Genomic DNA, 12,868 nt, shown 5'->3' with positions numbered 1-12,868 from the left:
ATGCAATGTTTAATTTTTACCCAAAGGTCTACAGGTTGACTGAGTGGCACCAGGGTTGGGTTCAAGCCTTTTTTAATTGTCACACTCTGGGCCCAGGCTGAAGATTGCTTTTGCGCCTGCCATGCTGGATGGGGGGAGTGTGGGAGGGCTCAGAGCTGGGATGTGGTCATGTTTGCCCACCATCTGTCAGAGCAGATCACACGGCCTGGCTCAGCCTCACTTGGGTTGGGAGTCATAGCCCTCCCATGGTTTCCTCAGTTAAAATACAAGACACTTCAGTTCAGTCGCTCAGTCGTGTCCGACTCTTTGCAACCGCATGAATTGCAGCACGCCAGGCCCCCCCTGTCCAAAACTCCCGGAGTTCACTCAAACTCACGTCCATCGAGTCAATGATGCCATCCAGCCATCTCATCCTTTGTTGTCCCCTTCTCCTCCTGCCCCCAATCCCTCCCAGCATCAGGGTCTTTTCCAATGAGTCAACTCTTCGCATGAGGTGGCCAAAGTACTGGAGTTTCAGCTTTAGCATCATTCCTTCCAATAAACACCCAGGGCTGATCTCCTTTAGAATGGACTGGTTGGATCTCCTTGCAGTCCAAGGGACTCTCAAGAGTCTTCTCCAACACCACAGTTCAAAAGCATCAGTTCTTCGGCACTCAGCTTTCTTCACAGTCCAACTCTCACATCCATACATGACCACAGGAAAAACCATAGCCTTGACTAGACAGACCTTTGTTGGCAAAGTAATGTCTCTGCTTTTGAATATGCTATCTAGGTTGGTCATAACTTTCCTTGCAAGGAGTAAGCGTCTTTTAATTTCATGGCTGCAATCACCATCTGCAGTGATTTGGGAGCCCCCAAAAATAAAGTCTGACACTGTTTCCAATTTTTTCCCAATCTATTTCCCATGAAGTTATGGGACCAGATGCCATGATCTTCGTTTTCTGAATGTTGAGCTTTAAGCCAACTTTTTCACTCTCCTCTTTCACTTTCATCAAGAGGCTCTTTAGTTCTTCTTCCCTTTCTGCCATAAGGGTGGTGTCATCTGCATATCTGAGGTTATTGATATTTCTCCCGGAAATCTTGATTCCCGCTTGTGCTTCTTCCAGCCCAGCGTTTCTCATGATGTACTCTGCCCAGAAGTTAAATAAGCAGGGTGACAATATACAGCCTTGACGTACTCCTTTTCCTATTTGGAACCAGTCTGTTATTCCATGTCCAGTTTAAACTGTTGCTTCCTGACCTGCATATAGGTTTCTCAAGAGGCAGGTCAGGTGGTCTGGTATTCCCATCTCTTTCAGAATTTTCCACAGCTTATTGTGATCCACACAGTCAAAGGCTTTGGCATAGTCAATAAAGCAGAAATAGATGTTTTTCTGGAACTCTCTTGCTTTTTCCATGGTCCAGTGGATGTTGGCAATTTGATCTCTTGTTCCTCTGCTTTTTCTAAAACCAGCTTGAACATCTGGAAGTTCATGGTTCATGTATTGCTGAAGCCTGGCTTGGAGAATTGTAAGCATTACTTTACTACTGTGTGAGATGAGTGCAATTGTGTGGTAGTTTGAGCATTCTTTGAAATTGCCTTTCTTTGGGACTGGAATGAAAACTGACCTTTTCCAGTCCTGTGGCCACTGCTGAGTTTTCCAAATTTGCTGGCATATTGAGTGCAGCACTTTCACAGCATCATCTTTCAGGATTTGAAATAGCTCAACTGGAATTCCATCACCTCCACCAGCTTTGTTCGTAGTGATGCTTTCTAAGGCCCACTTGACTTTACATTCCAGGATGTCTGGCTCTAGGTGAGTGATCACACCATCGTGATTATCTGGGTCATGAAGATCTTTTTTGAATAGTTCTGTGTATTCATGACACCTCTTCTTAATATCTTCTGCTTCTGTTAGGTCCATACCATTTCTGTCCTTTATCGAGCCCATGTTTGCATGAAATGTTCCCTTGGTATCTCTAATTTTCTTGAAGAGATCTCTAGTCTTTCCCATTCTGTTGTTTTCCTCTATTTCTTTGCATTGATTGCTGAAGAAGGCTTTCTTATCTCTCCTTGCTATTCTTTGGAACTCTGCATTCAGATGCTTATATCTTTCCTTTTGTCCTTTGCTTTCCACTTCTCTTCTTTTCACAGCTATTTGTAAAGGCCTCCTCAGACAGCCATTTTGCTTTTTTACATTTCTTTTTCTTGGGGATGGTCTTGATCCCTGTCTCCTGTACAATGTCAGGAACCTCTGTCCATAGTTCGTCAGGCACTCTATCAGATCTAGTCCCTTAAATATATTTCTCCTTTCCACTGTATAATCATAAGGGATTTGATTTAGGTCATACCTGAATGGTCTAGTGCTTTAGTTAAATTTAAATCCAGGTAAATGGTGAATAAAATGTTAGTAGAGTTGTGTCCCAAATACTGCATGGACCATACTTAAACTAAAAATATTTTACTGTTATCTTAAATTCAAATTTAACTGGGTGTTACCTGTTTTTGTTAGCTAAATCTGAACCCCCTACTCCCATGGGTAGGTTGGGGGTCGACATCTGCTTGACAGTAACACAATGGCAGGTTGGGGTTTGACCTTGAGCCAGCTGGCTTCAGGGCCCATGTTCCCAGTAACTGTGGCTTACTGCCTCTTGTACACAGATTCATAAAAATATAGTATCAAAGTAAACAGCAGAGGGACTTCCCTGGCAATCTGGTGGTTAAGACTTCATCTTCCAATGCAGGGGATGTGGGTTCAATTCCCGGTCCGGGAGCTAAGATTTCACGTGCCTTGTGGCCAAAAAAAAAAAAAAACAAAACACAAACAGACACAATATGGTAACAAAATCAATAAAGACTTTTAAAATGGCCCACATCAAAAAGATCTTTTAAAAAATCAAGCATCAGAAATGAAAATACAAACACACACCCAGACACAAATAAAGATGTGTTTATATACATACATGCCACTGGGCTGGATGTGCGTGGGCCTGAGCACACACAGGCAACACAAAAGAGCACTTCCAGAGAGTCTGAGTATCTTGGATGGGGGGGGGCGGTGTGAGGAGAAGAGCTGAGAACAGGCTACATTCTCAGTCTGGCCTTACACACTGCCCCCCGCAGCACACACACCCAGGTGAACAGAGCCCACCCTCAAACCCACGGACTCCTCGGCCTCTCCTCTCTCCCCAGGTAGCCCTACCCTTTCTCTTCAAGCTGCACCTCTGCCCTGAAGGATGTTAGAATGTTCTAGAAGATAGAGAAGGGACTATAAGTATGGGTCCCTTTATCACGTGGGCCAGGGCTGCTCTTTCAGCAGTAGGAGCTTTGCATCCTCAGATGAAGTCGCGAGGGGAGTCAGTCAGGCTCACAGAATCCCCATCTCATCCCCTCCACCCCACGAGCAGTGATTCTGTCCACCTAGCTCCTCAGCAAATGCTTTTAGACAAAGTTATGTATGTGCATATATCTGAACCAGTAACGTTAGAAATCTGGTATAAGATTTTCATCACCTTAGAGGCACTCACTGTGACTGGTTTCTTAGGTGTCCTTCTGGTGATATCTGTCTGTATAGGCATTTTTATATGAATGTGGCATGCTGGGCACACTGCTGTATCATTGCTTTTGTCAGCAAAGAGTGTGTCTTGGAAATGGTTCCCGAGGCCTCTACACAGCTCTGGTTTATGGTTTTTATCAGTGACACGTAGCTAGGGTACGGTTTTGAGTGAAGCTTGTGTCAGCTCTGAGACCCACACCTTCTTTTTCATGTCTGTTTCCTCTCACATCCAGGTCTGGGACTCCCACCCCCTACATTGGAAAAACCAGTTTTGTTTTGTTTTTTTCTGCCGCGCCGACCCTTGGGCGTCTGTCCTGGGAGGTCGCTTCCTGGGTTCTCTCTGTGACCTTCAGCTCATCCTCTTGGGGGCTTGGCACCCACATCCAGCGTCACTGGATCCTATCTGTTCACTGGGGGAAGGATGGGGAGGGCCAGGAAGGATGGGCCCAGACTTCTAGAAGGAGCGAGCACAGTGGTGGAGTCGAGGGACTCAGGGACTCTGACAAAACTCGGACACTTGAAACACTTACTAAGCAAGTTACTTAACTTCTCTGAGCTTCGGTTTCCTCGTACCTAAAATGGGAATCCTAATGGTCCTACCTCACGGGGGCTGTTCGGAGTTTAAATGAGAGAATCCACATGAAGGGCCTGGCACACCTTTATTATCACTTAATGACCACTAGGCTTTATCATCTTTTTAAATTGGATAAGGGTGTGCAGGGTGAGAGCAGGCAGTCAGTATGCTGAACAGATGAGCAGCTTGGACCCCACTCTGGCTGTGAAAGTGGAAATCCAAGAATTTCCCTGGTTTTGACCAAAACGCTTAGGAAGATGGATATCAGGAAGATGACATTTGGAGCTGTCAGTGGTAGAATACAGTGCTCGCAGTGTAAAGAGCTCCCCATCATTTTAGGTATTCAAGTGGACATTGGTCTTTTCTTTCCTCCATCCACCTCCTCTTTCTTTCTTTACTTTTTTTACTTATTCACTTAACACATGTTTATTGAGCAGCTGCTATGTGACAGGCACAGGCTTAGGGCTGAGGATAAATCAGTAAATGAGACAGATGGGGCCCCTGCCTTGCCAAGAAGACAGTGGGAGCCCTGCTTCTTGGTGAGTCTGATCCTGGTGGTCTCAGGAACCCAGTGAGTTCCTACTTTTCTCTAGGGTTTGAGCTGAATCCCATTTTCCCTCTTTGGCATTTCTCTTGCACTCACACTGTCCACTAATGTAACCAGCAGCCATGTGTGGCTATTTACGTTGAAACCAACTAAAATTAACTAAAATTTAAAATTCAGCCCCACTAGCCCCATTTCAAGTGCTCAGTAGCCACATTTATGTCTGGTGGGTACCATATTGGGTTGTACCCAGTGGAGACCCAGAAGATTTCCATCATCCATCATGAGAATTTCCACTGGGCAGGGCTGTCTCAGGCTTGGGGGTCTGTTGAGATCCTGAGCTAGAAGCCAGGGATGTGCACATCTCCGCAGCCTTGACTGAGATTGTAAACGACAAGGAACCAGGGGCTTCTGAGATGTTATTGACTCAGGGAAAGTTAGGAGACAGGGTAGAGAAACAATAATGGAAATGATATTCATTGGTTATGTGCCAGTCTCTCTACTTATATCAACTGACTCAGTCCCCATACTAATGGACATAGTGTTTGCCCATTTTATGGATCAGGAAACTGAGGCTCGGATAAATTAAATACCTTGCTGGTCTCCCATAAAGAAGCTGAGCCCTGTGCTTTTCCCAGTCTAACACAGTGTCTTCTGTGTGCCCCACAGTGACTGAGGGGCCACAGGGGCTGAGGGGTGGGACCTGGGGTTTGGGTCAGGGCTGAGGGACTGTGATGTTTAGAGGCAGCAGGCTCTGCTGCACTCAGCGCCTCTCTCCTCTCGGCCCTGCAGGTGACGCCATACAACCCCCAGCAGATGGGACAACAGATTTTCCGTTCTTCCTACACCCCCCTGATGAGCTACATCCCCTTCGTCCAGCCCAACTATCCGTACCCTCAGAGGACACCTCAGAAGCTGGCCAGCAACCCCCGAGACCCTTCCCCCATGGCAGGAGATGGGCCGCAGTACCTCTTCCCCCCGGCATACGGGTGAGTCCTCAGCCCATGCCGGAAGCCCACCTGCCTTCCCGAAAGCTGCTGGAGAGGGGAGGTGGCACTCTGGGCCCCACTGGGCTTCCTTGTTACATATGTTCCCTGGCGGGGAGGAGGGGAGACCCCGGGCCTGTGTTCAGAGGCTGTGTGTGTGCTGGACGGAGCAGGTGTGGAGGTGAGCCTGGTGGGCCCCCTTTGGGGCCCAGTCTGGGGCCAGAGTCCTCAGTCTGGTGCAGAAAGGCAGCTGTGTGTCCACAGCAGGCGGCAGGCGCTGGAACTGGACGCATATGCCCTTCCCCATTTGCCTGGTGTCCAGCAGGCTATGGCCAGGTAATCTCCTTACAGCTCTTTCCCCCACTTACCACGTCGGGAACTGCTTGGCAGGCTCATCTCTCCAACAGCCCCGTGAGTTCGCAAGTGGCCCTGTTGAAGCTTCTCCCACAGCTTATCGGACTGCTCTCACTTTCCCCCCAAACTACCCCAAACAGCAGAGGAGAGGGTCTTAGCAGCCAAGAGCCAACACAAACTCAACCTTTTTCTCTGACAATTCCACAGAAACTACATGCCAGTCAGTAAGAAATTTGTGTTTGTTGTTTTAACACAACACAGGTGCTCATTTCCGCCCACCAAACCTTCACTTCCGTGAGGCAGGTGGGCCCAGGTCAGTCCTGAGACTCCAGTCCTGGGCGCCCCCCGGAGAACGTGCGTCCCCGTGTGCAGGGAATCTGTGCCCCACTGTAAGAACTTCCCTTTACGGAGTTGGGGCCAGACTCCCCAGCCTGACAAGGATTCCCTTCCTCCCCCTCCCTGTCAGGTCAACGGGTGTTTCCCGGACTCTGACGCTTTCAATCAGCGTTCCCCCTGAACTCTTGTTGTAGAGGATAAATCCTGGAAAGAGGTTTCCATAGTCACATCTTTCTTATTCTGTTTGGAATAAGAAAGGTAGAAACAAAGATAAAAAGATTTCTCAACTGTTGGAATTCACAGATTACTTAATTTACCAGGGTGCATGGAGAACATTCAACAAGGTCAATAGTGCCAGTTGAACATGAAACCCATGACCGTGACCTCTTCTTTCTTCTTATTCTTCCCCTCCGCCCTCCCCTCCCCTCTGGCCTCCCTTCCTTCTCTCCCTCCCTTCCTTCCATCCTTCCATCCCTTTTCTCCTCCCCTTTTCTCATTTCATGGTGTGTTCCACCATCACACCTGGGGAAGCGCTGTGTCGGTCGACGCACGTAGTGATGATGAACTTAGCCTGTGGGGCCCCGTCAATGAATAGGACATGGCTCGTTCCTTCAGAGATGAGAATGGATGAGGAGGGGGCACAGTGATGTTAGTGCCATGACAAAGTGCCATCAAAGTGGCCCAGGGACAGAGGGAAGGTCCCTGCTGGGTGGGCAGTGAGGGCTGGAGGATGGGCAGGGGGCAGCAACCTGGAGACTCAGGCCCTCACGTGGGAGGTCGCATGGCAGACTTGAGACCTGGGGAATAAAGGCACCCGGTTGAGGTATGAGATTTACCCCTTGCATGAGATGGAAAATAAGAAAAGGAAGGCCAGACTTGGATTATTAAAAGCTCTGACTGGTAGGCCTGGGGGTCCGATGCAGAGCTGTGAATGCTGGAATGAATTGATGGGCCAGAGGGGAGAGAGATGGGGGATGAGAGGTGACTACAGGGTCTGTAAGAGAGGTGAGAGTAGATGAGATTGCAGAGGGCAGACAGCCCACCTGTAGGCTGGCAGATGCCCCTTCCATGCTGTAACTCTGGGCTCAGGGGAAGAGAGACTTGCTGCAGAACCGGCCATGCTGAAGGGCGGCGTGTTCCCACGGTCTCGTTGGTCAGCTCTTGGGAAGCACTGGTGGGGAGCAGAAAGAGGGAGGGTGGAGCCCTGGTCTCGAGCTGTCTTCAGAGAGACAGGAAAGGGAGGAGACTGAGGAAGAAGCAGCCTTAGAAGCGGGCAGGAGCTGGGGGCCAGCTGGGGACATTGTGGGCAAAGGAGAGAAAAGGGAGGTGCAGCGGTCAGCAGGCTGGAGGGGTGGCCTGAGAGGTGGGCTGGAAAGAAAGTGGGGTCAGAAAGGTGAGGCGAGGAGTGCAGGCCTGCATCCCTCAAAGGGATGGTTCATTTATTCAAAAAACTATCTGTGGCCTCCTGCGTGTGCCTGGCTGGCTCTAGGCATGGGTTACTGCAGTGAACAAGACCAGCGAGTTTCCTTCTGTCATTCCAGGAAGATCAATAGACAATGCAGAAATAAACAAGCATCATACATGCCAGGTGCAGGGAAAAGGGGGAGATCTGAGTGAAACGAGAGAATGAACCATGTGCATATATAGTTGATGAGCACTCTGGGCAGAAAGGATAGAAAGTGCAGTGGCCATGAGATGGGAAATGCAGCTGGAGCACACTTGGTGGGGGAGAGGGCGGGGCGGATTTGAAATCAGAGTAGGGGCTGGCCCAGACTAGAGAGGGTCTGCGAGGCCAGGTAGGAAAGAGATGTGGGCGGCCACGAGTGCTCTAATTCTCTGTGTAAGAAGATGACATGGGCCAGTGTACAAAGAGAGGGCTGTGGAGTAAGAGCTGATGGAGGGGACCAGGCTGGGCACCTTTATAGCTGCCCAAGCAAGAGGTGCTGGAGGCGTAGATGAGGCAGTAACCCTGGAAAGGAGGCGAGAAAAATCTGAAATGTTTATTTTCTTGGTAGAATTGATGGGACTTGATGGTTGGATGTAGAATAAGGAAGAGAGGAGTCAAGTGTGATTCCTAGTTCTGTTTGTTTTAACTGTGCTATTTTATTTATTTTTAATTGGTGGAAAATTGCTTTACAATTTTGTGTTGGTTTCCGCTGTATAACAACACGAATCAGTCATACTTATATATATATGTGTCTTTATATATATATATATATATATGTCTACATATGTATATATATCTACATCCCTTCCCTCCCTCTCTTCCCTCTCCTTCCCTCATCTCACCCCTCTAGGTCATCACAGAGCTCCAGGCTGGGCTCCCTTTGTTATTTACCAACTTCCCACTATTTCTTTTACACATGATAGTGAGCAAGTAGCATTGATTTGTAGGTTTTTGACTTGAGTGTCTGGATAAGTGGCAGTACCAAAGTCCAGATGATGAGAGCACGGGCCCCTTGATCAAGAATTTGGTTTTTGCATATGTGAAATTTTTAAAAATAGTTTTATTTATGTATGTCTTTGTTTTTGGCTGTGCTGGGTCTTCACTGCTGCATGGGCTTTTTCTCTGGTTGTGGCGAGCAGGGCTAATGTCTGTTGTGGTGCACAGGTTTCCCATTGTGGGAGCTTCTCTTGTTGCACAGCACAGACTCTAAGTGCACAGGCTTCAGTAGTTCACAGCCAGTGGCTCCACTGAACCACCAGGGAAGCTCTGCTTATGTGAAATTTGAGATGCCCATTAGATACAGGAGTGGAGCTGTCGATGGGCAGGTGGGTGTCTGAGTCTGAGGCTCAGGGGAGAAGTGGTGGCTGATAATATAAATTTGGGGATCATTAGCATGTAGATGATGTTTAGACGCATGGGGCGGGACAAGATCGCCTGGGAGCACATGTACAGAGAGAAGAAGAGAAGCCCAAGGACCGAACCCTGGGCCTCCCAACATGTAGAGGGGTTGTGGAGATGGAGAGGCACAAGCAAAGGATCTAAGAGACGGGAGGAAAACAGAAGAGTGTGAAGTGGAGGGAGCCAGAGGAAGAGATGGAGGGATGACCGTATGGCAAGAAAACCTGGGCACCACAGGGTGGGGCAGAGGGAGCCCAGGGCTCAGGGGTGGTGTTGGGGGTTACTAGTCGTGCTGGATGGAATAAGGTCCAGAAGACGCTGTCCTGGGCAGGGAGGGGTACAAGGGCCTAGGTGGAGAGAGTTTAGTTTGGGAGACAAGGAGGGTCAGTGTTTCCTCTGATTCAGGAGCAAAGAAGAGACCAAGAGACCAAACTATATGTGATGGGATAGGAAGGAGCAGGTGGCCTCCGTGTTCTCAGGGAAGGAGGAGGGGAGCCCTTCCTGACCTCTGCTAAGTCCAGGATCACCATACAATATATCTTTCAAGCAGTAATAAGCTTAAGAGTCAAAAGAATGCAAATAATAATTGCACTGGGAATACCAGTGGAGAAACTGTTCCAGGCAAACCAAGACCTTTCAACCGTGCTGGAGAGGCAGTTCAAGCTCCTCCCCTTCCTCCAGCAAGCACTCCTGAATAACTATAGTCCACATGGACTAGCCCTCTTCCGGGCTCTCTAGGGTACGTCCTGTCCAGAGCATGCCCTTGGCCGCTGACCCCATCAGAGCTTTTCAACCGGAAGGTCTCAGATGTGTGGGGTGTGGCAACAGATACGAGGTGTGTTATAACTAATTTATTGCTGGTAATTATTAAATACTCAAATATGGGTTATGGCCTTTATTTTACAAACCAGAGTGGAATTCAGAGTATCCTTATAGTAGCATCACTTCCAATAATTTCTTTTCCAATATGATTTTTGAAAAAGAGAAAAAGAAATGAGGTTACGCTTATCCGGCACCCTACCTCGTGCCAGATCCTTGACTGAGTGCTGAGTGTAGAATGTGTAGACAGTGTCCCTGTTCTGGGAAAATTTATTTTAGTGAGAAGAGATGCGGAGAAGAGATGCGGATACCCCAAATCCTCGGTTGGCCACGGCTGCTCGCTGTGAGCGACGGATACCGGCGCCAGCTGAGGCGTTACAGATTAATGCGCCCGTTTGCCCCCGTCGCTTCTCTCCTCTTCTGCCCCCCCACCCCCGCCCCCGCTCCTTTTTTGATTCATCAGTTCATGGGAGGGCGTCATGAACATGAGCATCTTCTGTAATATGCATCTGCCCAGCTGAAAGGCGACTGAGAATCCCTGGATTAGACTAAATCTAGCCATTTGCTCTGCTGTGATTTGTCTTGAGCTCTGTTCCATTCATTCAAAGTATCCTAGCAGATGGGGAAAGAAATTGCAATAGGATACCAGAAGTGTGAGTAAATGATTCCATCTGGAGAGGTCAGCGAAGGCTTCACAGAGAAGATGGCTTTCGAACTCTCTTCCAAAGTATGACTAGCAGTGTGCCAGGGAGAAAAGGCAGAAGAGTATGTATTTCTGTTCTTGGAGATCGAGGCTCAGGTCTTCTCGGCTCTTCCTTCCCTGAGGGTCTAGCAACGCTGCGGGCAGTCAGGGGTGCCTCCGTGCTTTCTTGCCAGATTGGGGTTGAAATGCAGGGCCTGATTGAACCTGGTGCTGAGAAGGGGATCAGGAGCCCTGGGGTGGTCGGATTCTGAAATCTCACCCTGGGACGTGGGTCTGAGTTCTCTGATGTGAAATTTCTTGAGGGACACACAAGATCCTCTAAGGCAGGTAAAGGGGCTATAGGCCCACAGGAAAGGTGCTCCAAACCAGAGAGGCTTCCTAGTCTGTGGACCTGGATACGGAGAGAGCATAGGCTGGACAGAGTCCCTACAGGCTGCCAGGGCCTTCCTGACCTAAGGGAGTGGCAGAAGGAGCTCTTTGTTGTCTTCCAATAATATCATTTCAATATTTTATTTTCTCAGAGCCAAAGCTTTTTGTATTACTGCTAAAGCTTTCAGTTTCTAAGCCTGTCATGATCTTCCCAGTCTTTGACAGACCCCACATTAACATATTACTTTGCCTAATATCACCACCAACATCAGGAATTCTGTCACAATGCCTTTTTTCTCTTCTGAGTTTTTAAAAATGTATTTGGCCGCGCTGGGTCTTAGTTGCGACACGCAGGCGGAATCTTCATTGCCACACGTAGGCTCCTTAGTTGTGGCATGGAAACTTAGTGGCGGCACGTGTGCTCTGGTTCCTTGGCCAGGGATTGAACCCGAGCCCCTTCACTGGGAGGGTGGTGTCTTAACCACTGGACCACCAGGGAAGTCCCATCACGATGTCCTTTTCTTCCTCCTCCAGGTTCAGCTCAACGTCCGGTGGGCCCCTGATGAACAGCCCCTACTTTTCCTCCAGTGGGAATGGCATAAATTTTTAGATCTCCTCCTTACCTCCCTCCTCCCACCTTAGCCCCTGGAGCAGGGCTAATGGCTCTGGAATTCTGGATTCTGCAGCAGCTTGGTATGGAGTTTGGAAAGCCAAGGTTCCGACCAGGTCACAGACAGAAAACAGCAAGGCCAGATGCATCTATGGACCAACACTCATACACGCACACAGTCCGCCCTCACGCAAACTGCGGACCACACGCTCCCCCCTGGGATTCATACTCACTTGCTCATCCACGCATGCATCTGTATTTAGCTAACATGAGTGATTTTTGTTTTTGTTGTTGTTGGTAAAATAGAAGTAAGACACTTAATTTTAGAAAGTTTGTATTTTCTGATAAAAGTATGAGCTGCTTGACATAGAGTGTGCCTGTTTATTTTCTGTAATGCTCCGTGTAATTATCACTGCTCCTTCCCCTGCCACCCACCCCGGGAGACTCAAAGTTTACTGAGGACACGGGCTACCATCCTCCAAATGCTTCTCTGTAAATGAGGGACCCCAGGGACCGTACACTTGAGGGCTTACCTATTCTTTTGTGTGTGATCCACTCACTTCTCAACAGTCCAGTTTAAGCATCTCAGGAATGGATGAAGAAGAAGGGCATCTTGCTGTGCCCTGTCCAGGTGACTACTTACAGAAAAGGCTGTCTTGGATACGAGATGGGAAAATGTGTCCTGAAAATCAATTCTAAAAGTAATCCTGAATATCGTGATAGACAAGATGATATCTGATGATTGTAGATCAATGCTGAACTAGAGGTCAGTCTCAGAACTGCCCCTCATGGCAATGTCCCTGGATCATTCTCAATGAGCTGTTATCAGTGACTTGGATAGGAACGCTGAAAGCATATGGATCACGTGGATGGAAGGCACAAATCTGAGAAGAGGAGGGGTCCTGAGTCAGTGACACGCATATACTTTAACTCTCCTATTCTATACCCTTGGCAGGTACCATTAGGCTGTTCCTCTGAGCCTGGACAAAGCCACAGGACCATTCTCCCTGTGGTGGTCCAGGCAGCCATCACTGATCAGGGATGGTCTATGAAATGAACTATTCTTTGGCAAACCATCATAAGATGAAATTAAATAGAGGGTTAATGTAAGGACCTCCACCTCTTGGGTTCAAAAATTGATCCACGTACATGCAGATGGACCAACATTGTCAGTCCTAAGTTGCCCTGTTAC

At 48.4% G+C, this 12,868-nt stretch overlaps 1 protein-coding gene across 1 annotated transcript in view; it reads left to right on the top strand.

The window, feature by feature from the left end:
• C3H1orf94 (chromosome 3 C1orf94 homolog) overlaps positions 1–11,985 on the top strand; it is a 30,081-nt gene extending 18,096 nt beyond the window's left edge. The window contains exons 7-8 of the mRNA XM_027538262.1: positions 5,447–5,643; positions 11,601–11,985. Coding sequence (XP_027394063.1) covers positions 5,447–5,643; positions 11,601–11,676 — 273 coding nt within the window. The 3' untranslated portion in view covers positions 11,677–11,985. The remainder of the gene's footprint in view (positions 1–5,446; positions 5,644–11,600) is intronic.
• Positions 11,986–12,868: the final 883 nt, after the last annotated feature.

Source organism: Bos indicus x Bos taurus, chromosome 3, assembly GCF_003369695.1.
Source record: "Bos indicus x Bos taurus breed Angus x Brahman F1 hybrid chromosome 3, Bos_hybrid_MaternalHap_v2.0, whole genome shotgun sequence".
NCBI classification, from domain to species: domain Eukaryota; kingdom Metazoa; phylum Chordata; class Mammalia; order Artiodactyla; family Bovidae; genus Bos; species Bos indicus x Bos taurus.
This window is presented reverse-complemented; position numbering and strand designations above follow the sequence as displayed.